The sequence below is a fragment of the Felis catus genome, chromosome E2 (assembly GCF_018350175.1).
Source record: "Felis catus isolate Fca126 chromosome E2, F.catus_Fca126_mat1.0, whole genome shotgun sequence".
Classification (NCBI taxonomy): domain Eukaryota; kingdom Metazoa; phylum Chordata; class Mammalia; order Carnivora; family Felidae; genus Felis; species Felis catus.
In genome coordinates, this window is record NC_058382.1 from 31506010 (window position 1) to 31532814 (window position 26805).

At 45.6% G+C, this 26805-nt stretch overlaps 1 protein-coding gene across 9 annotated transcripts in view; it reads left to right on the forward strand.

The window, feature by feature from the left end:
• FTO (FTO alpha-ketoglutarate dependent dioxygenase) overlaps nucleotides 1–26805 on the forward strand; it is a 440209-nt gene that overhangs the window by 217202 nt on the left and 196202 nt on the right. For 8 of the 9 annotated variants that reach the window (XM_045046926.1, XM_045046927.1, XM_045046929.1 and 5 more), the window contains exon 8: nucleotides 17393–17517. In XM_045046926.1, coding sequence (XP_044902861.1) covers nucleotides 17393–17517 — 125 coding nt within the window. Of the gene's footprint in view, nucleotides 1–17392; nucleotides 17518–18365; nucleotides 18673–26805 lie in introns of those variants that run through there. The other variant, XM_045046928.1, reaches the window with a different exon arrangement.

Genomic DNA, 26805 nt, shown 5'->3' on the forward strand with positions numbered 1-26805 from the left:
GCTGCTTAAAGCTGAGGTTAAACTCTGCACAAGGTGTTGCACTGGGGGCAGAGCTTTTAAAAGAGATTAATTATTGAAGTGGGACCTGCTTGCTTTCCTTCCCGGGGAAAGAATGAAATGTAGTGAGAACTCTAGATCTCCAAGCACCCTAACCAGGAGGCGGTGAAGGACAAAGACAGACCGCGGGCAGCTTTGCACCACTGTTCCTGGTGAAGGGCACCGAGTATCGCCTTCGTGTGTCAAGTCCCCCCGTGTTCTTGTTGAGGTCTCCTGGTTGTTTCTTTTATTCCAAATCGCAGTTGGAATGATTGAGGCCAATGAATGCGGTAGTGTGATAGTTTTGTTTTATTAATTCCTGAGCCGTCTGGAGTTGAAAGTCTTGTTTCTGTGAACTCCAGACACAAATTCTGTTAAACGCACCCATGCTCCTTTGGTGACGTTCTCACTCTCATCGCTCATGTGAACACTGGATATCTTCCTAACTAGAAAGAAGCTACATTTCTACTGCTTAAGCCACGCATTTAGGTCTAATGACCGCTGCTCGCCAGTGGTACTAATCATATCAACAGAATAGCATCTGAGAGTCTGGAGGACTTTTGTCACCTTCTGGATATGCTAGCATTCAGAAGTTAGTGTTTCCATCTGCCACTCAGGTTCCTTTCATAGGTAACATTCATAAATGTGAGAAAGGGCGAAAACCAAATCCTAAATGATACTGTCATTTCCCCCCCGCCCCCCGCCCCCTTGATTTGGGACATCATAGCTGGGAAAGAGCTGAGGTGTCCAGAGAGGATCTTGGTGGACAGATAGTTTGGTATCATTTGGTGGTTGTCTTGTGCATTCACAAAATGATTCTGTTCCCTGTGACCTCAGGTGCCCTGTTCATATGTCCAAGGAAGACTCTGGACAATCAGGGAGTGAGCCGCTGTTGTTTCCACAGGTAGAGACCGTCTCTGAACCGTGGTCTGTTACTGAAATCCTTGTCAAGAACCTAGCATCACTTACTCTGGTTTTGCCAACCACCCTTCTTCTGCCACCCACTGGCAGTGAGATCCGGGGCCAGATATGACAACACTTGTGACACAAGTTTGCTGATGATACCAACCAACCCTGTCAGGTCACTGGAAGGATTCAATGACGTGCTGTGTCCCCAGCTCACAGAAAGTGCTCTGTGTATGATTAGTCATTACGTAGTCTGCTGGGTAAGAGAGTGAACTCGGCCGCCTGACTGCCTGGGTCTGCATCCTGGCCCCATCACTTACCAGTTGTGTGATTTCAGGCAAGTTAAGAAATGGCTTTGTGCCTTGATTTCCTTATCTATCAACTGAGATCATAATAAATAAAACCTGTTTCAGTGAATGCTTATGCAGATTTAACGAGGAATGTGGGGAAAGTGAACAGCAGAGCTTGGCACATGATAGAGGTTCAGTAAGTGATAGTTTTTTTAAATTATTATTGTTATTAATACTTCTTGATTATATTTTTATAGCCACTGCAAAGTGTTTTTCTTTTTATAGTTACTATTAATGCACTGGTAGGTGTGTACTTAAAGTGCTGATTTAATAGGCACTTAAGTGGGTCCTGAATGCTTATTTGGGAGCTATAGCCCGAAATTACCTGTGCGCGCGCGTGCGTGTATGCGTGTGCGTGCGCGCGTGTGTGTGTGTGCGCGCATATGTGTGTGTGTTCATCTCCTCTGAGTAGATACGTGCCAGGTAGCGAGTAGCGCTGGCATTGAGGACTCTGTAGACAGTCGTGTTTACAGAGAGCGTCCTAGGCAGGGACCGCATTTCTCTTAGGTAGATGTTATCAGAGGACAAGCACAGCAACTCTGCCCATGTGATTTTCCCCTGAATTATCTTTCCCTACCAGATTGCTACTTCATTTAGAGTTTAATAGTCACATTGTCAATAGCACGAGCTGCTTCATTGTAGTGAGATGTAACTCCGACCTCAGGAACCTAAAGAAAAGTAAGATTTTTTTAAGGGTGGGCAGATGTATGTGGTGAAACTTATTAGGTCTTACAGGCCCTCCTTTTAGTTTTCGTTTTCTCAAAATGAAAAGGATAAGAGTACTTAGCTTGATGGGTGTTAAATGATAAGGTTATGACAGACAGTGAACAGGCCCATCTAGTAGGGCAGCTGTTTTGTGAATGACTCTTGTAAATCAAAATCAATTCTAAGGGCACTGTTGAATTCAACGGTTGTTTTGTGTAACCCCCTTGGTCACCCCAACTCTGTGTATATGTTTTATCTCCCTACTTAGATTGTAAGCGCCTAGCGGCCAGGTATGGTGACCTTGACTTTGTGGGTGTCCGCCAGATGGCAGAGACTCAAATTAGTTGACTTACTACATGGGCCTTTGCCCTTAGTAATTCCGCCCTGTGAGTTGAGTTTAGATGTGCCGGCCCTGGAGTTAGAACACCGGATTGCTAAGTCATAGCTCAACTCCTATACTAATTTTGATATCGAACGAGTTATTTAGTTTAGCTGAGCCTCAGATTCCTTATCTGCAACAATGTGGTTAATAATACTTGCCCTACCTGACTCACATGGTTTTTATGAGGATTAAGTGGGATAACGTTCTGAAAGGACGTTACACCACACAAGTCGGTTTACATATACGTTAGCTTCCTTCACTGGAGCCAGGGGCCGGGGTTAGATTTGGCTCCGTTGCTCACTAACAGTGTGGAATTTGGCAAGTTGTTTAATAATCTTTCTGTAGTTCCGGTTTCTCATCTGCCAAACGGAGATGATGATACCTTTCCCTCACAGACTTCGTTCGTCTTAGGACTCAGTGATACGACGCGTGTGAGCGGTACCTAGCATGTCGTAAGAGCTGGATAATGTTAGCACATCGCCACCACCAGCAGCCAAGAAGGGATCCTCGTTAAAAGAGACTGACCTCTCTGGTGTAGACGCACGGTTAACATGAACGGAGGAAAGGGAGAAACAAAGACCTGGGTTAGTGTAAAAACAATGATCGAGTTTAGTAACTTTCCTGTGGCTCTCAGTGGGACTGGTACTCTAAGGTAGCTAATAACCCTTACTGCCTGCTCCCCGTGTGTCAGGCACGACTCTAAGGACCTTATGTGTAAAGACTGAATGCTGTGTGCCCTCAAGTAGACGTTAGAAACGCCCTCATTTTATAGATAAGAACACTGAGGTACGGAGAGGGTAAGTAGCTTGCTCATGGCCAGCTCTGAGCCACTAAGGTATTCAGACCCCGGAGCTTGTGTTTGTGCTCCCCGTGGTAAAGCCCACAAGGACCAGAGAGAGACCTGGAATTTTCCCTTCACTGCAGCCAGGAGTAAGGAAGCCTGCCCATCTGCTTTGCTTGACTCTGAGTTCTGCAGTGCCCAGTTCCCAGCTCAGATGCTGTGACTTTCAGTGAAAAGGGCAGAGTGGGGTGTGTGTGTGTGTGTGTGTGTGTGTGTGTGTGTGTGTGTGTGTAAATTCTTGCACATTCTCAAGTCCTACATCTACATTTCCCTCTTACTTTGTGCCCCGGTTTGATAAGTGTCCCCAAAGCATTGCCGGTGCTACATGCCTAAAACTGAAGTCTCCCCTTGTGGCGTTGGGGGTTATTGACCCTCTCGGGCCTTAGTCTCTTCATCTTTAAAATAAATGTGCCTTGGGGGCACCTGGATGGCTCAGTCAGTTAAGCGTCCTACTTCGGCTCAGGTCATGATCTCGCGGTCCGTGAGTTCAAGCCCTGTGTCGGGCTCTGGGCTGACAGCTTCGGATTCTGTGTCTCCCTTTCTCTCTGCTCCTCCCCCACTCACCCTCTTGTTTCTCTCTCTCTCCTTCAAGAAAATAAATAAACATTAAAAATAAAATAAAATAAAATAAAATAAAATAAAATAAAATAAAATAAAATAAAATAAAATAAAATAAAATAAAATAACGGTGCCTCCTTATATGGTGACTGCTGGACTAAATAAGATAAGGTTGATAAAATGCTTATCGTGCTAATGCCTAGCACATAGTAGGCACTAAATAAATGTGCCTCTTGCTGGTACTGCCCCTGCGAGAAGAGTGGTTCTCTAGGACTGGGGGCGGGGGGCGGTAGAAAGGTCCCCCCTGGACACTCTGGCCTCACTCTCCCAAGCAGTTAAAGTTTCCACTAGAGCTTTGGTTTGGATGTTACTGAAAAGAGGGGATGGGCAGAAGGGGGGGTGGGGGACAGATATATACAAAGGAGTGAATTATAACAAAGAGCCTTTTCTGCTTCACTTCTTGTGTAGAAAACATATGTTCAGTGATGCAGGCAGCAGTTGGGTTAAAGACACACTGTAGGGCTGCAGACAAAAGGCCCGCGCTCTTGCCGCATTCACAATGTTTCCAAACATATTCACTTGCCTCACTTGTTAGGGACTGGGCTGTCAGCTGGATCCTCTTGCAAGTGTGATTTCTTTTTCCCGTTCCCTTTTCAAAGGCCTCCCCTCCCCTTCCCCTCTCCCCCAATGTTTTACACTTCATATAATCCACTGTGCATGACAGACCACTTCAGCCTTTGTGCTACTGATGTCTGGGGGGAGGGGAGAGCTGGTCTGATGGAGATCTTGGGTAACTTCTCTCTCTCGCCTAAGGATGGGAAGCAGCTGAGCCACTTTTAGGGCAAACATCATCACCGGATCAGTTATTTGGTGCTCATAGTTTAAACCTTTATTTTTTTTTTAATGGTTACTTATTTATGTTTTGAGAGAGAGAGAGAGAGAGAGCAGGGGAGGGGCAGAGAGAGACGGTGAGAGAGAGAATCCCACGCAGGCTCCTTGCTGTCAGCGCGGAGCCCGACCCGACGCAGGGCTTGAACTCATGAACCTGGAGATCATGACCCGAGCTGAAATCAAGAGCCAGATGCCCACCCGACTGAGCCCCCCGGGTGCCCCTGCACTTTAAACCTTTGGATTTTCCTTACTGAAACTAGACAGCTAAGGCAGGGTTTATTTCCACGGATGAAATTTCAGCAAGATATTTTTTATGTGTATTTCTTTTTATCTCCTATAGGTATGTAGTGTACTATAATACTATTGTAACCTAATAGTAGGACATATAATACTTTTGTGTCTAATCAATTAGAGCTTCCGTTGCAGTGAACAGTCAGCTAGAAGTGTAAAGAATTAGCATGCCAGTCCTTCTGCCCCGGAAGTGTATTCCTCTCGGGCATTTCACCTTTCCAGCCTCAGTTTTCCCATCTGTAAAATAGGAATTACAGTATCATGGTACCCCGCAGAGCATACCATAATACAGCAGAGTAAATATCTGTCACACGATGGTCAGCGAGAACGCCTTCACGTCTTCCTAGAAATCCTGTATTGTGTCTTCTTTGCTGCAAATAACTGAGTCCATTTCAGTGCCTCTGTTTCTTTTTTTCTTCCAAGCTCTCATGCTCTCTGCTTCATGATTCTGTTGACCAGCTGGGGTGCTCATCCTGGAAAGAACCAGCATATTCCGAGGAAGGAGAGGCAGCAGGGAGGCAGAGAAATTCCCACTGGCGTGGAGCTCTAAATGGATCGTTGGTTCGTTTCAGCAGTAGAGACAGTTACAATCCTGCTAATGAATAGGCACTCGAGTGGCATTTCCCGTATACGCTGTCTTCCGGTGTGAGGATCGTTTCAGCACCTGAAAATCCTCAGACCTAAAACACTGTGTAAATATTTTCTAACGAAAAGTGCCAACAAAGCCATCCCCCTGCCAACACACGTCAGGACTGACAAAGGGAACTACGGATGGTATTACAGTTTTTAGTGCTGTCACTTGAAAATCCTTGAACGGAAAACATCGTGGAAATGTAGATGTGTTCTCCTCAGACCGAAAATACCAGTCTGCAAAGATTTTAGTGACGGACAAAGCTCACAGTCCGCCAGTCACCTGAGGTGGCACCTTCCCCCTTTGCCTGGCGTGGAGTGTCAGCCAGGGCCAGCGGTAGAGCAACCGGAAAATAAGTTGATACTTTTTTCCGCACATCGAAGGGATTCAGTTCACAGACTGATGGGAAGGGGCGGGGGGGGGGGGGAGGGGAGGGTGATAAGAGTGTGTTTGTGAGGCTCTCCCCCCTAGTGTCGCGCTTTCGTTGTTTTCTGGCTTTTGAAGAAAGCTAGCGCTTCCGCAGCTAGACTGATTCCTGGGCTCTCTTGGTAAGAATAATTATGCTATTTCTTCCACCTCGGTGCGAATCAGCTTTGTTACATAGACCGCACGTGACAGTGACTAAGAGTAGACTCTACAGAAGCAGACGAATCTATTAAGCTCCTTGGAAAACCAGGGGAAAAGAACAATGATTTTGTAAAGTCCATAAAGGTCAGAAAAAGGCTTTCAGTAAGTGCGCAGAGACTAGAAATCAAATCTCATTTCCTATCATAAGAAGCCCGTTGTTTTAGCCACAGTAGTTAATGTACTGTACGTGAAAGATTTAAGACTAGTTGGAAAGCTTTGCTTCTGTTTTATTAGGCTGCTATTGAAAAGCCAACAGCATAACTTCGACTAGGTGCTTTGAGATTTCTTAATGGGCTGTCAGGGGCAAGACACCAGGGCTGTGCTATACTGGCTCTTTCCTGTACATTAAAACAACAGGGCCAAGCGATCACATACAGAAGTATGAATTACTTGATGCTTTCTCTGTTCCATATGGCCAGCCATGTCTTTGGCAATTAATCATGTACAAAATCAGTCGAGTGCTCTCTGAAGCATTGAAGTCAACATTTAGTTGTACCTGTGCCAGTGGGGGCAGCGGGGTTGCACGCGTAAAATAGCAGGATGAAGGGCCTGCTGGCGCCACGGCCCAAGCAGCTGGCTTCTATAAACAACGCTTTTTTTTTTTTTCCACTCTCCACCTTTCTCTCTCTCTCTCTCTCACCTTGCTCCTTTCCTTCTTTTCCTCTTTCTCCCTCCCTCCCTCCCTTTCTTTCTCCCCCCCCCCCTTCCTTGACATATACATGGTGGGTTTTTCGCCATCACCTGGGACGCCAGCATTGCCATCTGGAGCTCCGAGGTCCAGCTTCCAGGCAGGGCCCCAGCACCCCGTTATTTACATGCGTCCAGTAGGCTGTCTTTCCCTCCAGCGGCCTGGGCGTACCGGCAGTTACCGCCGCGACTGTCCCAAGAGTTCGTGCAGTGCCAGGCAGGCTGCTGGGGTTCCGCAGCTTTTAGTGCAACACGGGGGGGGGGGGTGTAGTGATTTCTGTACTGATAGGAGGAGAAACACGGGAGGTCCTGTGAAAGCGCTTTGGGGGAAAAACTAAGTAATTAAGTGTTCAAATGCATGGCAATGGTGTTTTAGGATTTTTAAAAATTCATATCCATATCTTCTGGGACCTTTTTGTCCCCAAACCTTTTTTGCACAAAATGCTGCTGCCGCCGCTGCTGCTGCTAGACTTCCGGCGTTCACGGAGCAGTTTGTAAGTGCCAAGCATTGTGCAAAGTGCTTTAAAAGCAGATTGTCTTCACGTAATCTTCCCAAGAGCAGTTGGCGCTGTTATTAACATACACCTCTTCGCAGATGAGGAAACTGACCCACGAAGCATTTTCCCGGAATTCCTTCCCCACAGGCATCCTTGATTAACTCTCCGTGAGCTCCCTTAGTTCAGTAGCACATGATGGGAAAAGGCTAACGTCTGTCTTTCTAGCACATTTCTGAGGATCATTTGGTAAACTCTCTTGAAACACTCCATTCAAATCAAGTGGGTCTTTGGGATGAACTGAACCAAGCGTATCCGTAGGTGGGAATAAAAGCCTGCTTTGTGGGCAGACTCTTAGAGACTAACGCCTTTGTGCCTTCTGTTTGGGACAGCCTAGCCCATCTCCTGCTCTCCTGGGTGATCCCCACGTGAAGGGTGGGGGAGGGGAGGGGAGCGGTGGAGACAGCAGAGTGAAGTAACCCAGTGGACGTGGTGGCCAGCGCTGCCTCGGTGTTATCTCTGCAGCCGAGGTCATCCAGGATGTGTCTTCTCAAATTCAGGAAACAGGGGAAAGAAAGTTTTAACATTGTGTAAACATTAGCACCCCCAAAACCCTCCTGCTCCTGGAGAGGGAGATAAAGTAGGCAAAAAGGCCGAGAGGCGTGTTTATTTGTTCTGCCGGGCTGTGGATCCAAGCGTGCGGGAGATCTTTGGTGGTGCCCGGTCCGGTTTAGCAAATGCGAAGGCATCACTCAGCATTGAGCTCTGGAGGCCTCACAAAAGAGCCATCTTAAACTGACAATCAGTAAATGAAGGAAGACCTGAGATCGACCTTTCTTTGATGGGACTGAGGCTATCTCAGTGGGTTCTGTGCCTTTCTTCTTTAAAAAAAAAAAAAAAAAAAAGTGGGGAAAGAAAGAAAGAAAAAAAAAAGTGTTCCTGGACTTTTGAAGAGGGGAGCCCTGGTTGGGTTTTTTGACAGCCTGTGGCAATGTTGATGTGAGGAAATAGCTTTCCCAGCCGATAACATCTTAAACCAAGTTTCTTCACAAGTTGAACCTTTAGCCCTCATTATCAGTCCGAGCATATCTTTGCAATTTGTGTGTGCAGAGGGGAAATACAACCCTAACACGAGGCAGCTATGTATATAAAAAGTGTTAGGTAGGGCATTTTCCCCATAATGACAGCATTGCTTTTCTTTTCTTTTCTTTTCTTTTCTTTTCTTTTCTTTTCTTTTCTTTTTTTTTTTTTTTGGTGGTGGTGGTGAGGATTGGGAGATGGGAAGGTGGGAAAGGGGACGAAGTCCTGGCATCCTGGTATTTGTATGGCTTTTGAAATTGGAAGAAGAGCAGCCGACGTTTTTCTTTTCTTTCTTCTTCTTTTTTTTTTTTTTTTTTAATGAACTGAGCAGAGGGATTACCAGGCACATTTGTGGAATGTCTCCAGTTTCTCTGCATTTCCTTAGACAGAGTTCTCTGATTTGCAAGAAGGAGAGATTAAATCTGAGTTTCAGAGTTAAAGGTCTATCTGAAGCTGTTACCCCGTATCAGAAAGGCACCAAAAGAATTTAAAGACTCCTGTAGAATTATTAGTAGGAAGTAAGTGCCGTCATTCTCCTTTAAAAAAATTTTTTTTTCAACGTTTATTTATTTTTGGGACAGAGAGAGACAGAGCATGAACGGGGGAGGGGCAGAGAGAGAGGGAGACACAGAATCGGAAACAGGCTCCAGGCTCTGAGCCATCAGCCAGAGCCCGACGTGGGGCTCGAACTCACGGACCGCGAGATCGTGACCTGGCTGAAGTCGGACGCTTAACCGACTGCGCCACCCAGGCGCCCCACGTCATTCTCCTTTTAAATCTCCGCTGTGATTCCTGCCTTAAAACCTTGCATGCTATAAATATTGCATTTCGCACGTATGTCCATGCGTGCTTTCCTTGTGATGCCCCAGAATTAGGACATACGGAGAGTTGCCGCACGTAAAAACGCATCCAACGAGAATTAGGTGAATTGCTGAGTTTTAACTGAATAAATTCAGAATGGGGAGGCTTTTCCCAAGAAACATGTTGAAACATAAGCCTAAAAGTCGAGGCTTCTTAGTACCTTAGAGTTTTGGTTTTTCTTTTCTCGATTCTCAATCAGTCAACCTCTCTGGGTCTCCTTCCCTTCCTTCCTTCCTCCCTCCTTGTCCTCTCTGGTCGTGGGTTTTTCCCTTTGGCTTTACGCATAAAGCTTTGGGCCAGGAGAAGCTGATAACACTGGGGGACTCTCAGAGTGGGTTGCCAGAGTCCCAAGTAGTTTTTGCTATTGAAACGGAGAAAGTGAGACTCCTCCCTTTGGCTTCTTAGGAGGGTATGCAAAGATTACACGTGATCGTGGCGTAACAGAGCTCTGCACTTTTAGATACATCCTGCCAGCGACGCATGGCCCTTCCACGGAGGCACCTAGGGATCGCACATGCGTATTTTTCTTGATGCTGTTGTTTTAAAGCAGTTTTTGCCACTCTTTTCTTAGAATTCGCACCAGGTGTAGTTTGCGTCAAACCAGACCACGTTTCCCAGATCGCTCTTGAGCTCGAATAGCACTCTGTGGCTTGATTGTTCATCTTCTTTCCCAGACATGCTCCGGCATGCCATTTGGTTTCATTTATTCAGCAGGCCTCTATGGGGAGTCTGTTTTCATGACATAGTGCCAAAGGAGGCACGTTGGAGGGTATTGAGAAGAGACGGGTGTGGACCCTCCCCGCTCTAACAGAGCCCATGCTCTGGAGGAGGAAACCTCTAATGAATAGGTGAATACAGTGGAGCATAACATAGTTTGCGAGATGTTCGGGAGTGGCACGGAAGCCGGGGTGATCAGCCCTCTGTCATTTGGTGGAAGGATGTGGTTCATGGAAAACTTCACAGAGGAGGTGCTATCCGAGGGTGTTTCGTGAAGAATCAGTAGTTACCGGTCAGTTGTGCAACAAGTAAATACACAGCGTGGAACAGCCACATATTTTCAGGGAACTGAAATTAGTTTTAAATGGAATGGAAGAGGGGCGCCTGGGTGGCTCAGTTTGGTTAAGTGTCCGACTTTGGCTCAGGCCATGATCTCGCGGTTTGTGGGTTCGAGCCCCGTGTGGGGCTCTGTGCTGACAGCTCAGAGCCTGGAGCCTGCTCCGGATTCGGTGTCTCCCTCTCTCTCCGCCCCTCCCCCCCCCCACGCTCTGTCTCTCTCTGTCTCTCAAAAAATGAATAAACGTTAAAATTTTTTTAATGGAACGGAAGATGGCTGGAGATAAAATTTGAGAAGTGACCAGGATCTATGTTGAGAGGGGGTGCTGTTTTGTTTCTGTTGTTTTGGTCAGGTCAAGAATTCGGGCTTCTAAGAAATGTAAGCTTTTTGATCTCTCACATGCCAATAAGCGAAGCATATGTGAACAGAGCCGCTCTGGTTTAGGTGAGGGTTTGGAGGCTGAAGTTCCTTGTTTCCTTTGACCCTGAGATAGCCCCCTAGTAGGAGGAAGATTCATGAGGGGGCGATTGACGTGGATGCCATGGTATGGTCCAGACGAGAGATGGGCCTGAACTCAGCCTGCAGCAGTGGGGAAGAGAGAAGTCTGAGCCATATTGAACAGAGAGGAATGCCAGGACTTTTTATGGAAAGGAAGGGGGCGGGGAGAATAGGATGAGCCCTAGCCATCTGGGTTGGGCGACTGAGTTGATGGTGATGTCATTCACCATTCTCAGGAAATACAGGAGCAAGCAAAAATACCTCACATGTGGGCAAGTTGAGGCTGAGACTCCATGTTTGAAGTGTATCTTCAAGGAGAGATAGGCGGTCATGGGCTATATGGGGCTAGAGCCCAGCGGAGAGGTCTGCTTGAAGTCATCAGTCTACAGCAGAACCTTAAAGCCCCTGGAGGGGAGATCACCCGCAGAGAAAGCAAACAGAAGATATGGGATGAGAACTGAGGGTCTTTCCCTGGGCGGGCAACAGTTGAGCGTCTTGAGGGTCCCACAGTGAGGAACCCACATAGGAGTCAAAACAAGATCAGGACACGTAATGGGTGGTGGCCTAAGAAGAGAAAGGTGTCACGTAGAACCTGGACTGAGTCTAAAAGTAAAACCCACGATCAGAGGGTAGAGATTCTTTACCCCTAGGGAGATTCGAAACGGTATGCCTCGGGCCCCGGGTAGAGTCTTCTTGTGGTCACGATCGCTCGGTGGTTGCCTGATTTCCTTTGCAAGATTTTCATTTTCGGTCGTAGACTCTTTCAGGAATGTTGTTGTTAACACAGCACAACCTAGCACGAGTTTGATTCGTGAGCTCTAAACAAAACCCATCATCGTGGCATATATCCTGGGCACCTCCTCCGCACAAGAAGCCGTGGAGAAGTCCTGATGTCATCTCCGGTTGGCAGCCGGGGTGGAGGTGGGGAGGCTCACAGCTAGGATTTGAACAGCTGGCAGCCTTAAGAATATTCTTCGTCTTTTTCTGATAGGCCAGCATGTCCATCAATTTCCGTTGAAAGAGAGTTGCTAATGAAATGAAATTCAGCCCCCCCAGAGCATGATTTCTAAACCTGTGGTTTGCTTGCCCTCTATTTTGAGGAGAGGGGAAGGAGACTGTGTTTTTGGTAATAGGAGACTATTTAAAAATCGGTACTTGTTTGAAGAGAGCACCGTGTTACTACGGACGGGAAAATGGGCTATTAACGTTTCCTGCATAAAGTCAACCCTTGAGGAGCCAACACTAAGTATAAGGAGAAAAATATCACTGTTAATTCTTGTCAAAAGAATGCTCTTTGACACTCTGAAATTAACTTTTATGCAATGAATCCTTTTCACTCCAGATTTTATGAAATGCTGTATTTTGGGGTCCGAATGCTCTATCTAAATTCTCCCATCCTTTTCCAATATCTTGGGAAGATTTTTTTTTTTTTGTAACAGAATCTGGTTCGTAGTCTAGCTCTATTTCTTTATATTTTTACTAACTGCTTACTCAGATGTATTTATATGACACTTGTTAACTACGTTCTTTCTTGTCCCCAAATGATGATGAAAATGAAATGAATTTTGACAACTAAATTTTATAAGCTTTTCATATGATAAAATCGACTTTGGGGGCTATGCAGGTCTGTGAGTTTTAATGTACGTATGAACTCATGTAACCACCACCAGTCGGGATACAGAATAGCTCCCTCATCCCCAAAACTGCCTTAGGCTGCCGCTTTGTAACCAACTCTCCCCCATCCTAATCCTTGGCAACCACTAATTTGTTCTCTGTCCTTGTAATGTGCCTTTTCCAGAAAGTTAAATAAATGGAGTCACGCAGTGTTGAATCTTTGGAGACTGGCCTCTTGCACTCAGTAAAATGACTTTGAGATTCAGACAAGTGGCTGCATCTGTCGGTTGGTTGTCCTTTTTTACTGTGGAGCAGTATTCCACTGTATGGATGTACCACAGCCTGTACCAGAATGGCAGTGTTTTGCATTCCCGCTAGCAGTGTATAAACTTTTAAAAACTTGAATGCTGTTTTAAATGCTCTGGGGTTGACGTTGGCAAATCGTGTTTCACAGTTCCTTGGGGTTTTGAAGAGATGCCCCATGACAAAGGGAGGGCTTCTAGGTCTTCCACTGATCCAGTTTTGCTTTATGTATTGAGTTCCATGGAAAAATACATTTGGGGAGAAAAGAGATCTGTCTGTGGAGTGTTGGAAAACCATTGTAGCAGGGTGGTGCGTCCAGAGCTTGGGATGGGGACCGTGGGTGTTTCGGGGGGGGACACTAGGGGGCGCTCCGGGACTCTGCACATAGTGGGGACTGCACTGGGAGAAAGTGGACTCCCTCTTCAGCTCCTTTTCAGTCCACGTCTTTGGATCAAGTGGTCTCCACATCGTTAACATTCACTCATTAATGACGTCATTTACGGCACAGCAGGCTTCCTTCCCAGAGCCTTCAGCAAAGCAACTTCTATCTAGAATGAAATCGACATGTGGCTTTGTTTTTAATACGTTCTTTTTATGGGTATCTCTTCATTGATGCCGAGTACCACAGGTTTTCCATTTTTCTTTTGAAGCGAATTTATTTTGTACTTTAAAGTACGGGTCATTGGAAATAAAAATACCAAATACTGTGTACCTTACACTCAAACGTGGCAAGAATCATGGGACTGTGCTAGGATGGCTGAATTTTGGGGAGACTCTACACGGGGGGGTGCTATTTATTTAAATAGACCTTGAAGTGAATCCTTTTGTCAAGTGAAGAGAGCTCCTTGGTAAGGCACGTAACTGTCTCTTAATTTATTTGATGAGTTTATAAGTTTATATAATAGTAAAGCCTTAAAAGACAGCCTTCTCCCGCCCTTTGTTTTTGCAGTACTTGTTTTCAAGCTCCTTCTTTATTTCCCGACTTGACAAATATTTATTAAAAATCATTAGACAAGCACTGGGTGAAGTAGTGAAGTAAACAGACAGGGTCCAGCCCCCGTGAAACTTATTTTCTTAAATCCTTTCGCCTCTTAGAGGCTGATCAGGGAAAACAAGGGCTTCTGGATAAAATTTAAATGACACAAAAGGCAAAGAAGAGATAAATGACTTTTTATTTTTTTATTTTTTTTTTTAATTTTTTTTTTCAACGTTTATTTATTTTTGGGACAAAGAGAGACAGAGCATGAACGGGGGAGGGGCAGAGAGAGAGGGAGACACAGAATTGGAAACAGGCTCCAGGCTCTGAGCCATCAGCCCAGAGCCTGACGCGGGGCTCGAACTCACGGACCGCGAGATCGTGACCTGGCTGAAGTCGGACGCCCAACCGACTGTGCCACCCAGGCGCCCCGATAAATGACTTTTTAAAAAAGTTATTTGAATGCAGTCACATAGAAGATTAATTTTATTTATGTCTTTGGAGTCAAGTTAGATGTGTACCTTGTCTTCTGTTTGAAACATTTTGCTTATTACTTTGGTAAAATAATATGGATCTGCAGACATAATGATAAGCTTGGGGACGCTTTGAGGTTCCTTCCAACTTTAAGTACACGAGATGGGGCAGCACAACCAAGAAGGAATGCTGTTGTCAGAATACCCACCGATGCCTCTCTGAAGGACATTACAAGGACAGGCATCTGAAGGCAGGACCTCTCTGAAATTAGGCATCTTTTACATCAGAGGTCACAAATTAGCAGCTGAGTTCCATACAGCTGTTGGCGTTTCTTGTTTGGCCACACGGCATTTAAAAAGTCAAAAGAGAGGGGACGCCTGGGTGGCTCAGTCACTTGAGCGTCCGACTTTGGCTCAGGTCATGATCTCGCGTTTCGTGACTTCGAGCCCCTCTTCGGGCTCTGTGCTGACAGCTCAGAGCCTGGAGCCTGCTTCGGAGTCTACGTCTCCCTTTTTCTCTCTGCCTCTTCCCCGCTCGTGCTCTGTTTCTCTCTCTCTCTCAAAAATAAACAAACATTAAAAAAAGATTTAATATAAATAAATAAATAAATAAATAAATAAATAGTTAAAAAAAAAAAGTTTCCAACACTTAAAAATCAGAAGCTTTCACATTAAAAAAATCAAAACAGATTTCTCATTTTGAAAATTCCTGCGTCTGGCACCACGGCAACAGGCCTCTCTGAATGGGCGAGTTGGCTGTTGCTGAAAAGGGACTGCCCTTTGGCACAGAGCATATGCTCTCGTCAGGTAATCTTGTTTAATTCGTTCACGTTACCTCTCTGGCTCTGGTAGGTATTTGAATTTGCAGCTCCTGCTTTAGCCACTTGGAGCCTGGGCTTCATGTAGGAGAAGCGCCTAGTAAAAATGAGCATTTCTCCCTGTGCCCGAAGGCTGAAATTGTCATTGCCCTCAACGCTCACAGAGTTTCCAACTGGGTATATCATCCGATGTTGTAGATGTAACTCTGGACCCAGGAGGCCGAGATCAGGGTTGTTTTCGTGGCGAGGGCTAGTCACGTGATCTTGGATCCTTTAACAGTGGAGTTACTCGCTCCTGTCTTATCTGTGTGTATCCGTGAGGCTTTTTGATTGTAAGCAACAGAAACGGATTCTGGCGAATTTGAGCAAAATGGAACTTGGTTGAAAGGAGAGTGGATGACTCAAGGTCCCAAAAGAAGAAGAATGATCTCTACTCAGAAAGTTCAGGAAACCAGGAATACTTCGAGGACCATGGGTGGTAGGAACTAAGGCAATTGATAAACCGCCTCCAAATTTTTCCCCTCTCTTTGTCCTCCTTCTTAAGTGTCTGAAGTCCCGGAAAAGCGAACCAGGTTGGCCTGGGCCACGTCCTTCATGGGAGAGAGTGGCACACTTTCACTGGAAAGTCCCTCTAAGACTGCATGCAATACAAGACTCCCCCAAGAGAAGATTTGTGTTGTCACAGGAAGAGGGGGACCGGGCCTGGAGAGAAGGCAACCACACAACAAATGTTCACTACAACTCTTCTCAAGGTTGTCAGAAGGCATTCAGCACACGTTGTGAATCACTGTAGACGAGCAAGGAAGTGGTATTTCAAGTTACAGGACAAAACCGTGAGCATGCTTTCTAAGTAAATGAAGGCATTGGCATCAGTTAGATAAGGAATATGCACGGAGAGACTAGTACAAAGAAGGTCATAGTCTCATTCCTTTTAGCAGTTGCTTTGGTTACAACATCTCCAAAGAAGCCACACTAAATGAAAAACATTTATAAATTCTCAAGATTTCGACTCCAGTTACGTGAAGATAAGTACGTGTGATGAAAAATTCTCTCATTAAAACTCACCAGGCATTCGCTCACTCAAATTTCAGGTGCCAGTAGAATACTCTTTTGTTTTGTTAATTGTTTTCTATAATGTTACATGAGTTTGCATGTTTAAAATACACGCATATAAAACCGGCATACAAGAGTGAGTTGTAGATCAAATTGAAGCAACACTTTCAAATTGGAGTTTTGATGTAATGCCCCTTCTTAGAGTGATGTGCCAAGGCTTCAAATATTTCTTTTATGCTTTTTAATTTTTTTTTAATGTTTATTTTTGAGAGAGAAGCAGAGCATGAGTGGGATGGGGGGGGGGGCAGAGAGAGAGAGGGAGACACTGAATCCGAAGCAGGCTCCAGGCTCCGAGCTATCAGCACAGAGCCCGATGCAGGGCTCAAACCCACAAACCATGAGATCATGACCTGAGCCAAAGTCAGATGCTCAACTGACTGAGCCACCCAGGAGCCCTGGACTTCAACTATTTCCAAAAGCAACACCCAACATTTCTAACACTAGGTAGAGGCTTGAGTGTTTTTCTACTCACCTGTGAGCCTAATTTCTTTTAAGGGCCATAGCCATGACTGTAGAATAAACGATTCTTCCTCAAATTATAAGTCTGCTGTGCCCAAGAATCCCTGTACACAGTATTTGAAACATGTAGTGGATTTTTAAAGCTGGAAAGATTCATCGAGAATGAATTTGATTTTTGTGCTTTTATTGTTTCTTTCTTTGCAAGATCTTGATTTGCAGCAAGCAAGGAAAACGAGTGAACCAGAAAAAAAGAAAAGAAAAGAAAAGAAAAATTTGCCGGCATGGCTGGAAATAGAAATTAATGATTCAAATACGAGTGGCAGTGCAGAAATCCTCAGCTGGGTGGCAGGAAACAGAGAGCGAAAGTCAGAGACTGCTCTTTTTTAAAAGGCAAAACAAACAACTCACAGTGAAGTGTACGTGAAAATCATTTCTAATAATAGCTCATGGGAGGCCGTTCCCAGGAAAAAGACCTTTGGTGCACTGAGGAAATTGAGTGAGAACACACAGTATCTCAATGTGTTACTTAAGGCAATGGGGCTTTTGGAGTTTACCTTATGTGCTTGGTACATTGATTAAATACAAAATATACGCTGGCCATTTTTGACCATCATTTACTGTATTGATTTGTTAGCAGGGGGACTGTAATAAAAAAGCCATTGATTTACTGTCCTTATTTGCTTATGGGCTTTTTTTTTTATATTAATTTTTCACTTTTCCTCTTTTTTGGACCATTTCTTCCAGACAAATGCTGTGCTTCGTGAAGTTAGAAGAGAGGGGGTCCCCGTGGAACAAAGGAATGAAATCTTGACTGCCATTCTTGCCTCGCTCACCACCCGCCAGAATCTGAGGAGGGAGTGGCATGCCAGGTCAGTTCTGCTTCTGAAATGGGATTTGTGGTCCCTGAACACCAAGAGCTGTGTTTGGCTAAGCCCTTCCTTCTACCACTGGCCCCATCCCTGCCATTTGGGGAGCCATGAACCATAAGCAAGGTGCAGATGCTTTCAGCCAAAGTTAGCTCTCCCGCACATGGTACCTACACTAATTGGTTATGAGCCATGATGTCATCTGTAGGTATGTATCATTTATCCCTGAGTGCAACATTTAGCATAAATGTTTGCATCTATAATATAATAGAAGTCCCTGCTGCTGAATAGAAGCCCCCTTGTAATCAACAGTCTAAAAGACCAACATTGCGATTTAGCACTGGGAAATTCACACAGTGCTCTCACATCTCTCCGTGAGAGGCAGATCGCTTGAAAGTGGTCTGTTTATCAACCCCAGTTTTAGAATTGGCCAAGTAGGAATTGTGGTGGCTTCAACCTACTTTCTTTGCCCGTGGACCTACCTTTGGGTTAGAAAGCAGTTACCGGGAGAAAGTTCCTACACGTTATCAGTTTTTACAGAGTTGATGCTTGCATACTACAGACTCTACTATCCTGCTCTTCTTTGAAAAAGACTTGATGGGTGGAAGGCTGGAACCAGTTCCCCAAATGTCAGGGTTACCCTTTTAGATCTGCAGTTGGAAAAAATGGTTGGCTTACCGTCTGTCTCGCAGCAATAGAGAGAGGAATCCGGGAGATCATGCTGTATTTTTGTCTCGGAGTCTTATTTGATACTGAAAAATCCTCTGTGCCTGGGAGTTCTCCAAATGAGTCCATGCAACAGAATCTGTAATAATTTATGGCTTTACTAGTAGCGGTTATCGTAAAAATAGGTTTGTCTGAACAACGCTGCAGATGAGCACTTTCCAAGAAAGGAGACAGTAAAGACCATGAACTGTCCATCTCAGCTGTTGGAAAGCCGTTCACCAAGTACGTGCATGATCTCTAAATTCACACTTGCACTAAAACAATAATTTTAAAATTCGCCCTGTTATTCTCCCTCTCCCCTCTCTTTTGTAGTATGGTCTGATAAGAGTAAACGACAGTTTCAGCAACAGTAATTAAATGATCTCCAATTTAACTCTGCTTGTACTCCACTTTAAGCACATATATTCATTAAAGTATGCATATTTTATTAAATACTGGGAATATCCATGCAGGGACATCTGAGCTGTGTTTCCCTGTTTAGCCTTCTATACATTTCCCCCCTCCCTGGTGATTCTTACTAAATAGGAAAGAAAGAAGAGAAAGGAAAAAAGAAAAGAGAAAGAAAGAAAGAAAGAAGGAAAGAAAGAAAGGGAAGGAAGGAGGGAAGGAAGGAAGGAAGGAAGGAAGGAAGGAAGGAAGGAAGGAAGGAAGGAAGGAAAGCAAGCAAAAGAAAGAAAGAAAGAATTTCCCTGTAACCTCTCTCCCACCCCCCCCACCCCCCCCCACCCCCCATCCCTCCAAAGACAGCACAGCTCAGAGACCAAATGTTGAGGCTGGATGTCTTCTGCTGAGTGCATTCGGTTTGTTAACAATAATTTCCTAGTACACCAAATCATCAGACAACAAGGCCAAGATGGCCTGTTTAAGAGGAGTCTGGTTTCAGCATTTCTGGCCCTTACTGCTAACAGTTTAATCAGGAGCTGGAGCCAGTGTTGAAGTTGATGTAGTCTAGCATCTGAAACAAAAATTCTCAAGTCCTTTGTGGTAGGGGAGGAGAAGAGAAAGAGCTTAGTGGCTGACACTGTGCAGACCTCCTTCAAACTAAACACCTGAAAGAAAATTTCAAGAGGGTCACGTCTTGAGAGCTCAGAAGGAAAAGTGTCTTCAGAGTATTAAATAACCATAATCCTCCCCCCCCACCCCTTCTCCGCCCCCATTTGATGTTTCCCATCCCAGTGACCTATCTGAAAGACTCATCCATATGATCTGTATAAACAGACTGTTACCATACGCCTCTCTTTTCCTCATCAAAGCTTCCTCTGGCCGTCTGGAATCGGGCACTGCCCTGAGTCGCCATCAGGCCGGTGATGGTGAAAGTCACAGAGCATCCACTGCCGTGCTAACCGAGCCGGCTGGGTCGTAGACATCGGCCCATTGTGTACTTTGGAATTACACGAGGAAAAATGCACTTTGACAGAAAAGAATTAGCGCGCGCCAAAAGGCCAGGCAATAGGTTACCGTATTTTGCTTTCATCAAAGCTATCAGGGGATCAGTGAGATTAGATAATAGAAATTTTTTCCTCCGAAAGTTAAATACAGATGACTCTAATTACCTTATATTGCACGTTAGAGAATGCGTGATGAATAGTACAACTTCCAAGAAATGTAGATCGGCGACGACGCTACAGCTGGCAATGAGTTTAGGAGAAGTCTATTGTAATAAAGGTTTCCCCCCCCTTCGCGCCGCGCCCCCTCCCCCCCCCCCGCCCCCGCCCCCTCCTTCCGCTGGTTCCTTTGCAATAACGCTATTAGGAAGAATATTTTTAAGCAGAACTTGTAACTAGGTTTTAAAATATTTGTATCTCTCCCCGGCCAGGAGCCGAGCCATTGTTTGGGACTCCCTGAAGTCTCTTAAACTGAAAGCATATGTTCCCCGTGATTTAGCTTTTTGAGGAAAAGTGTCAATTCTGCATGACTCGGGGTAACCGAGTTTGTCACAGTGTCATACAACCCTGCGATTCCAGAGGCACATCTGAATGCTGCGGGTTTCCTTCCCGAAGCTCGGTAATCCCATAAACAACCCTCTCCAAATAGGCTTATTAGGGCTGTCTGCTCACTTCCCCCGAGCTGAATGATCCAAAGTACATCAGGAGAAGCTGTGTGAATGCAGGGTAAGTGTTAACAGAAGCGGTACAGAATTTCTGAAGATTTGGCTTTGTTTATACAGTCCACTCTGCCTGATGGACAGCTTGTTATAGCTTTTAAAGAACCGGGCAAGCCCTCCGATCTGACCCCTTCTTGACCTCCGCAGCCCAAAGGTCGGTCTGCAGCTAATAAACTCTGAGGTTCTTAGGGTCTACTGTAGGCAAAGGCAGGAAGAGAGCAGCTGCAGGGACTGGGTGTCCCAGGATAGGCTGCTTTCGGGTCACTCTCTGATAATGAAAATGATTACCAAATTATATGGAAGTTTAACCGCAACAGTGAGTGAGGGGAGGGTGGAGCCCCGCGTATTAGGTTTGATAAATGAACTGTGAAGGGGCCCATCTGGCTCTCAACATCTTTTCTCCCCCTCTTTCCCTACCAAGGGGAAACATTTTAAAATAACAGCAGTACATATAGACTCAATGACCCATGCAAGGAGCTGGAATGGATTAAGATTTAATGGTGACAGTGGAAGAAATTATCATTTGAAAAGTGCGCTGAAGAAAAGGTACGGTTCCGCGTCCGTGCCCGGCTTGTTTTCCTAAATAAAATATAGCAAAAAATCAGTGCCTTTGTTTATGTTCCGCAAATCCCCAGCGCCTTTCCTAGACTGGTGAGAATTTTGAGGGCATGCTTACTGTGGAGTAATTATCTGTAAGTCCGCTGAAGGAAAGGAATGGGCTTCCTTTGCCTTGAACACGTCGGAATGAGAATCAGATATTTTATTTCAGCTTGCTTGCGCAGTTGAGAGGACGTGCGTAAATCAGGTGTTAGAGCAAACGTCCTCAAAAAAAAAAAATTGTGATCCACTTCAGCCTCTGGCCACTGAATGTTACGCATTTTTGGATGCTGAATATACTTGTGGCTCTCCGACACTGTTTTGTTGCTACCACAACTTTGCAGGTTTTGTTTTTGTTTTTTTTTTTCTATAAAAGGAGGCAGAAAGCACATAGCGTTAATTGAGTAGATAGGTATGTTCCTTTCTTGATTCCTCTAAGAACCATCAAAGCGATGCTAATTATTGCCAATAATGGGCGTGTCACACGTATGTTCTCTTACTGTGAATTGATAAGAATAATCTACTTAAAGCTGTCTCCCAACTCCCTGTGAACATAGAATGTCCCGGTTTCCGGCCAGTGACGTTGGGGTGCGCAAAGCTCCGTGCTCTCGTTCAGAGACAGCGGACCCAGCCTGTGACTCTGTGTTCTGAAAAAAGAATGAATTTATTTCGTCATCATTTTTGTATGTTTTGTATACCTGCCGTGCACAGAATATTGCCTGAGCTGCTGCGCAGGAGGGAACGTGTTCGGCAGCCAGTTTAAGAATGGACCCGGGGATGAGGTTCTAGCAGGTTCCCAGAAAGGGGCCGTGAAAAGGATGGCGGTGGAGCCGTCAATACCACAACGGAGGGGCAAGTCGGCTCTGACCCACTCAGGAGAGTATTTCACGGTAGATGTCTTTGAAGACTAGAATTGCTGTACTGTTGAAAAAACTCCTCTTATGTTGAACGACACGACCTACATATACAAGTCTCACCCAGACAATAATTATATTGAAAATAGAAACCCAAAGCTTCTAAACATTATCCAAATCAGTGTGTCCCATCTTAGGTTTGACTCGACCGTGTCTGTCTGTGGGGATTCATAGTAAGCCAAGAGCTAGGTGAAGGCTAACACAGGGAGGTGAGGAACACTTGTAGAATTAAACTGTGCTCCCTGACTTTGAAACAGTGCCTTTAAATTTTTGCTGAGTAAGATGCAAAGACAAAAACATAAGACGAGAGCCAGGCCATTAGGGTTTTGTTTTTTTTTTCCAACTGAGATATAATTCACAGAATATAAAATTTCACGTGAACGTAAAATTAATCATTTTGAAGTGTACAATTAGGTGGGGTTTTTTTGGTTTTTTTTTTTAGTATATTCACAAGATTGTGCAGCCATCACCATTATCCAATTCCAGAGCATTTCCATTATGAGTGAACCCCTGGGCCTGTTAACAGCCACTCTCAATTCCCCCTTCTCCCCGAAGTCCCCGGCAATCATTAACCTACTCTCTGTCTCTGTGGATTTGCCTGTTGCCAACATTTCGTGTAAATGGAGTCCTACAATATGTGGCCTTTCGTATCTGGCTTCTTTCACTTAGCATGATGCTTTCAAAGTTGATCCGTGTTGTACCATATCAGTACCTGTTCCTGTTTATTGCCAAGTAATATTCCGCCGCATGGAGAGACCCCATTTTGTCTTTCCATTCATTGGTTGGTGGACACTTGGGTTGTTTCCACACTGCTTGGCAGCTCTGAATAACACTGCTGTGTACATTTCTGTGTGGGTTTTTGAGTGGCATCTTTTCTGTTCCACTGAGTGTTCCATTGAGTGTAAATCCAGGAATAGCACGGCCAAGTTGTACAGTAGCTCTGTGTTTGACTTTTTGGGGGAATTGCCAGACTGGTTTCCACATCTGCTGCATCATTGTATATTCCTGTGGCTTTTCCACAACCTCACCAACATTTCTTTTCCTTTTTTTTTAAATTTTTTTTAATTTTATATTATAGGTATCCTGGTGCTGTGGTCGTGGTTTTGATTTGCATTTCCCTGATGATGCATGATGCAGAACATCTTTTCATGTGCTTAAGACCATTAGGTTTTTATTAGGAGATTTAAACACATGGCTGACTTAAGCACTTACCCCCCTCAAAATGGGAGAGAACTCACGAGCCCATGAGGGGTATTTGGCTTATTGCAGGAATGGAGTGCCACTGTGAAGCTGGCATGAGAATACACTTGTGTCTATTTCCCCATTCCCGTGGGTAGGGCTTTGTTTATCTGCCTGTGGCCCAGCTTCTGTGTTTTGGGAGATCCCCTACTTAGTCGTTAGCCCATTCTCTTACATTTCTTCCCTTACAGCTTCGCTGAGCATTGCACACCGGGTAGGACTGTAACCTGATGAACTAGAAGCTCTGTCTCCTTAGAGCGCCTCCATTCTGGGCCCAAACAGGACTTTCCGCGGTCCCACAGTAGACGACTTCATTTGGGTCCAAGGAGCCTTAAGACGGTGCTGAGAGCAGTTTTAAAAATGTTTATGGCACTTTCTTAGAAAAGCTTTTAGAACCAGTTCCTCCCAGTTAAAATGAGCTCTCTGGACCGAGATGGCTCTCTATACATGTCTTCCCCGTATTGGGCTTCGCCAGCTCATGCTATTGCCAAGTTAGCCCTTTTTCTGGACAAGAGAACCATCTTTTTTTTTTTTTTTTTTTAATTTTTTTTTCAACGTTTTATTTTATTTTTGGGACAGAGAGAGACAGAGCATGAACGGGGGAGGGGCAGAGAGAGAGGGAGACACAGAATCGGAAACAGGCTCCAGGCTCTGAGCCATCAGCCCAGAGCCTGACGCGGGGCTCAAACTCACGGACCGCGAGATCGTGACCTGGCTGAAGTCGGACGCTTAACCGACTGCGCCACCCAGGCGCCCCTGGACAAGAGAACCATCTTACTGTTGACCGCCTTCCATTCGCCGTAACTGTCACCATCACCACCCACCTCCAGGACGGAACCACTCTGGACATCTTCTTAGGGCTCTAAGATCTAGTAGTTCTAACCTTTTCTAAGCCAGTCAGCTTCAGAGCTCTGACCTGGGTGCAACAAATAAACTAGTTTGTGTCAATTACTTCTGGGGACCAGCGCTAGTCCTAAGACTAGCACGTTAAGGTTTTCTCCGTGGATATGTGGTCTCTGCTTTTGCCTCCTGGCGGGCCTGGATTATATGCAGAACCAACAAGCTGGCCCAGTCCAGTTTAGCAACGAACTCTTATTTACTGAATGTTTGTTATGTGCAAATAACTCTGCGAAGTGCCGTGGGAAATACTAAGAGGAGTCCCGTAGAGTTTCAGTTTTGAAATAATGGATAGCTTCATGCGGGGGAGGGCAGGTTAGTAGGAACACCATCGCGTACAGATTTTCCTTCTTTCGTCGCAGGATCCTGGAAGATGACTTAGCCATGGACTCTGCTGCAAGGCCACGTCCAGTTTGGGGGAAGCTTATGGAAAGGAATCACCTGACATGTACCATATAATTACTTGACTCTGTGTTTACATTTTGTTTCGGCTGCCGGAATGTGAACTTCATGAGGGCAGGAGATCGGCCTGTTCACCAGCTGTAAAACCTGCCGCCCGGATCACCGTAACATTAAGCTGTCTCCTCCGTGAGAACCATGCCCTATACGAGCAGGGACCCCGTCGCCTGGCATTCAGATCTGTTCGGTGGCTGGCTGAATAGAATAGCTTTCCTCTCAACCCGTCCCTGTATTTATAAGTACTTTGCCTTCCTTCCTAATTTTGAAGAGGGATGACCACTGGGGATGCTGGCCTGTTGGGATTTTTTTTTTCCGGGTGGGGGTGGGGTACATATTCATCTGATCTCGCCAGAGGTTGGAAACCTTAAGGTTGGATGTAGGAGATCTCCGCTAATGTGGTTCTTTGGCATTGGAGCCCCAAGACTGCACCCTGCCCCCTGCTTCCATCCTGAGGGAGGAAGGACACTCTGTGCACAGGCTGATTCAGCCACTTGAGGAGGAGTCCAGAAGTGAACACCATGGAATTGAGCTGGGACCAGGACGAAAAGACGCGGTCTCGTCCCTGAGGCACCCATTCCTGATCCCTTGCCGTGCCCGGAAGTGAACTAGGACTGGGGGAGAGGGGAAAAGCCTCCCTAGAGTCATTCCTCTGGACGGGAGGATGGCTTTCAGGCGGGAGGGGCGGAGCGGAGTCTAAACTCGGCTTCCCGTTCACATCTTACTGCTCCAGTCAGTCGCAGGCTACCTGCTAATATCCTGATGTGGCTTTAATGATATCAGCGCACAGTGACCAGCATCAGCCTTGGTGACCTGACATCTGGGCCAGAATTTGTGTGGCGCCCTCGGGAACTCTGGTCACCAGAAGTGGCGCCACCAGCCCCGAGGACGGGCTATGAGATGAGGCTGATATAATTCTCTTCTGAGCCGGCACGTGACGGAGTCCTTTGGACGTGTCAGCCACTGTCGCTTGCGTTAGGGAGGGGGGCTGCTGCTTCTGGCTGAGTTCGTCGGGAACTAGAAGTTGTGGGATCTGCGGTTCCGTAGCCGTCCCCTGCAACCGGCTGACTTGGTCAGCAGGGTTGGGGCGGAATAAATGAAGGAGCTTCCAGGGAGAAAGAGGGAGGCGCTAGCCTGCTAGCTGACATCTATGCCTTTCCCTTCTAGTGCATCTGTCCCTTCTTTAATAATTGCAATCTCTGCTTTCCGTGGCCCTTAGCAGAAGAATATCCTGTGTGTATCTGAACCCGATTGCTCCATAAAACCCAGTAACTCCATAAAACCTCCTCATAAATGTGTAGGAATTGAAGCATTGTGTAAATTTAGAGCGAGGATTAAATGCGTCTAGAGATAGGGTTACCTTTTTTCCCAGATACAGCAACTTATCTTAAGGAGGCCAGTGTTGTTGATGTTATTACCATTGTTACTGTCATCATTTGAACCGTTTTATGGGAGACAAAAGCCAATTGACTTCTGCGCATTTTATTTGTAAAATCAACACATAGGCTTCGGTATGAGCTCTCCTCCTGGCGGACCCTGACCGTGATCGGTTGCTGACTTACTTCTTACAGGCAGTGCTTCTTAAACTTTTCGAGAAAGCATCGATTGATTCATTTATTTACCCAACAAGTACTTATCAAATAGGGCTTGCTCTTTGTCGGGCACTGTTCCGGGTCCTGGAAAGGCAGCAGGGAACAGCACTGTTGTGAGTGTTTGTCCCCTGGAGCTTGTGTTCTCAGTGGAAGGAGAGACCAGAACTGCTTCCCTAAGTGGAGCTCTGAAAATGTCTTGGGGGAAAGGTACCGTAACTCCCATAATCCTGCGTATTCAACAACACTCAGTAGAACCAAAATACGATCCTGCAGTCGAGAGAAAGATCGAAAACGTCCTTTTCTGGATCTTCGTCATAAAATGATCCCTTGTTGTAAAACTTACCCTTCCGGTTCTGGCGAGTCACATTTGTGAGCTGTTCGTGGGATACCGGTTTCTAAGGAACACCATAGCATTCATTTCTCCTTAGACAGTCTGCACTCTGGTTCCCAGGGACTTCTCAAAAAGGTGTGTCACCTTAAAGGCCTTCACTTTGCGAAGGCTCAAATGCAGGCTGTGTTACACCCACAAATATCTCTTCAGAGGGAAGCCGTCCCTGCCTGGTAGGTGTTGGGGGAGTGCGTGTGTGTTAATGGACTCCGGCACGTAATAAACGGTGGTTATAGTTAGCGTGAGCAAGCTGTCAGTCACGCATTGATTCAGCAAATATTTATCGAGTGCCTGGCTGCTACCAGACTCTATCGTAGGCCTTGGGATTATAGAGATGAGTAAGACTTGACCAGGGGAAGTACATTAGGCGGTGCAGTA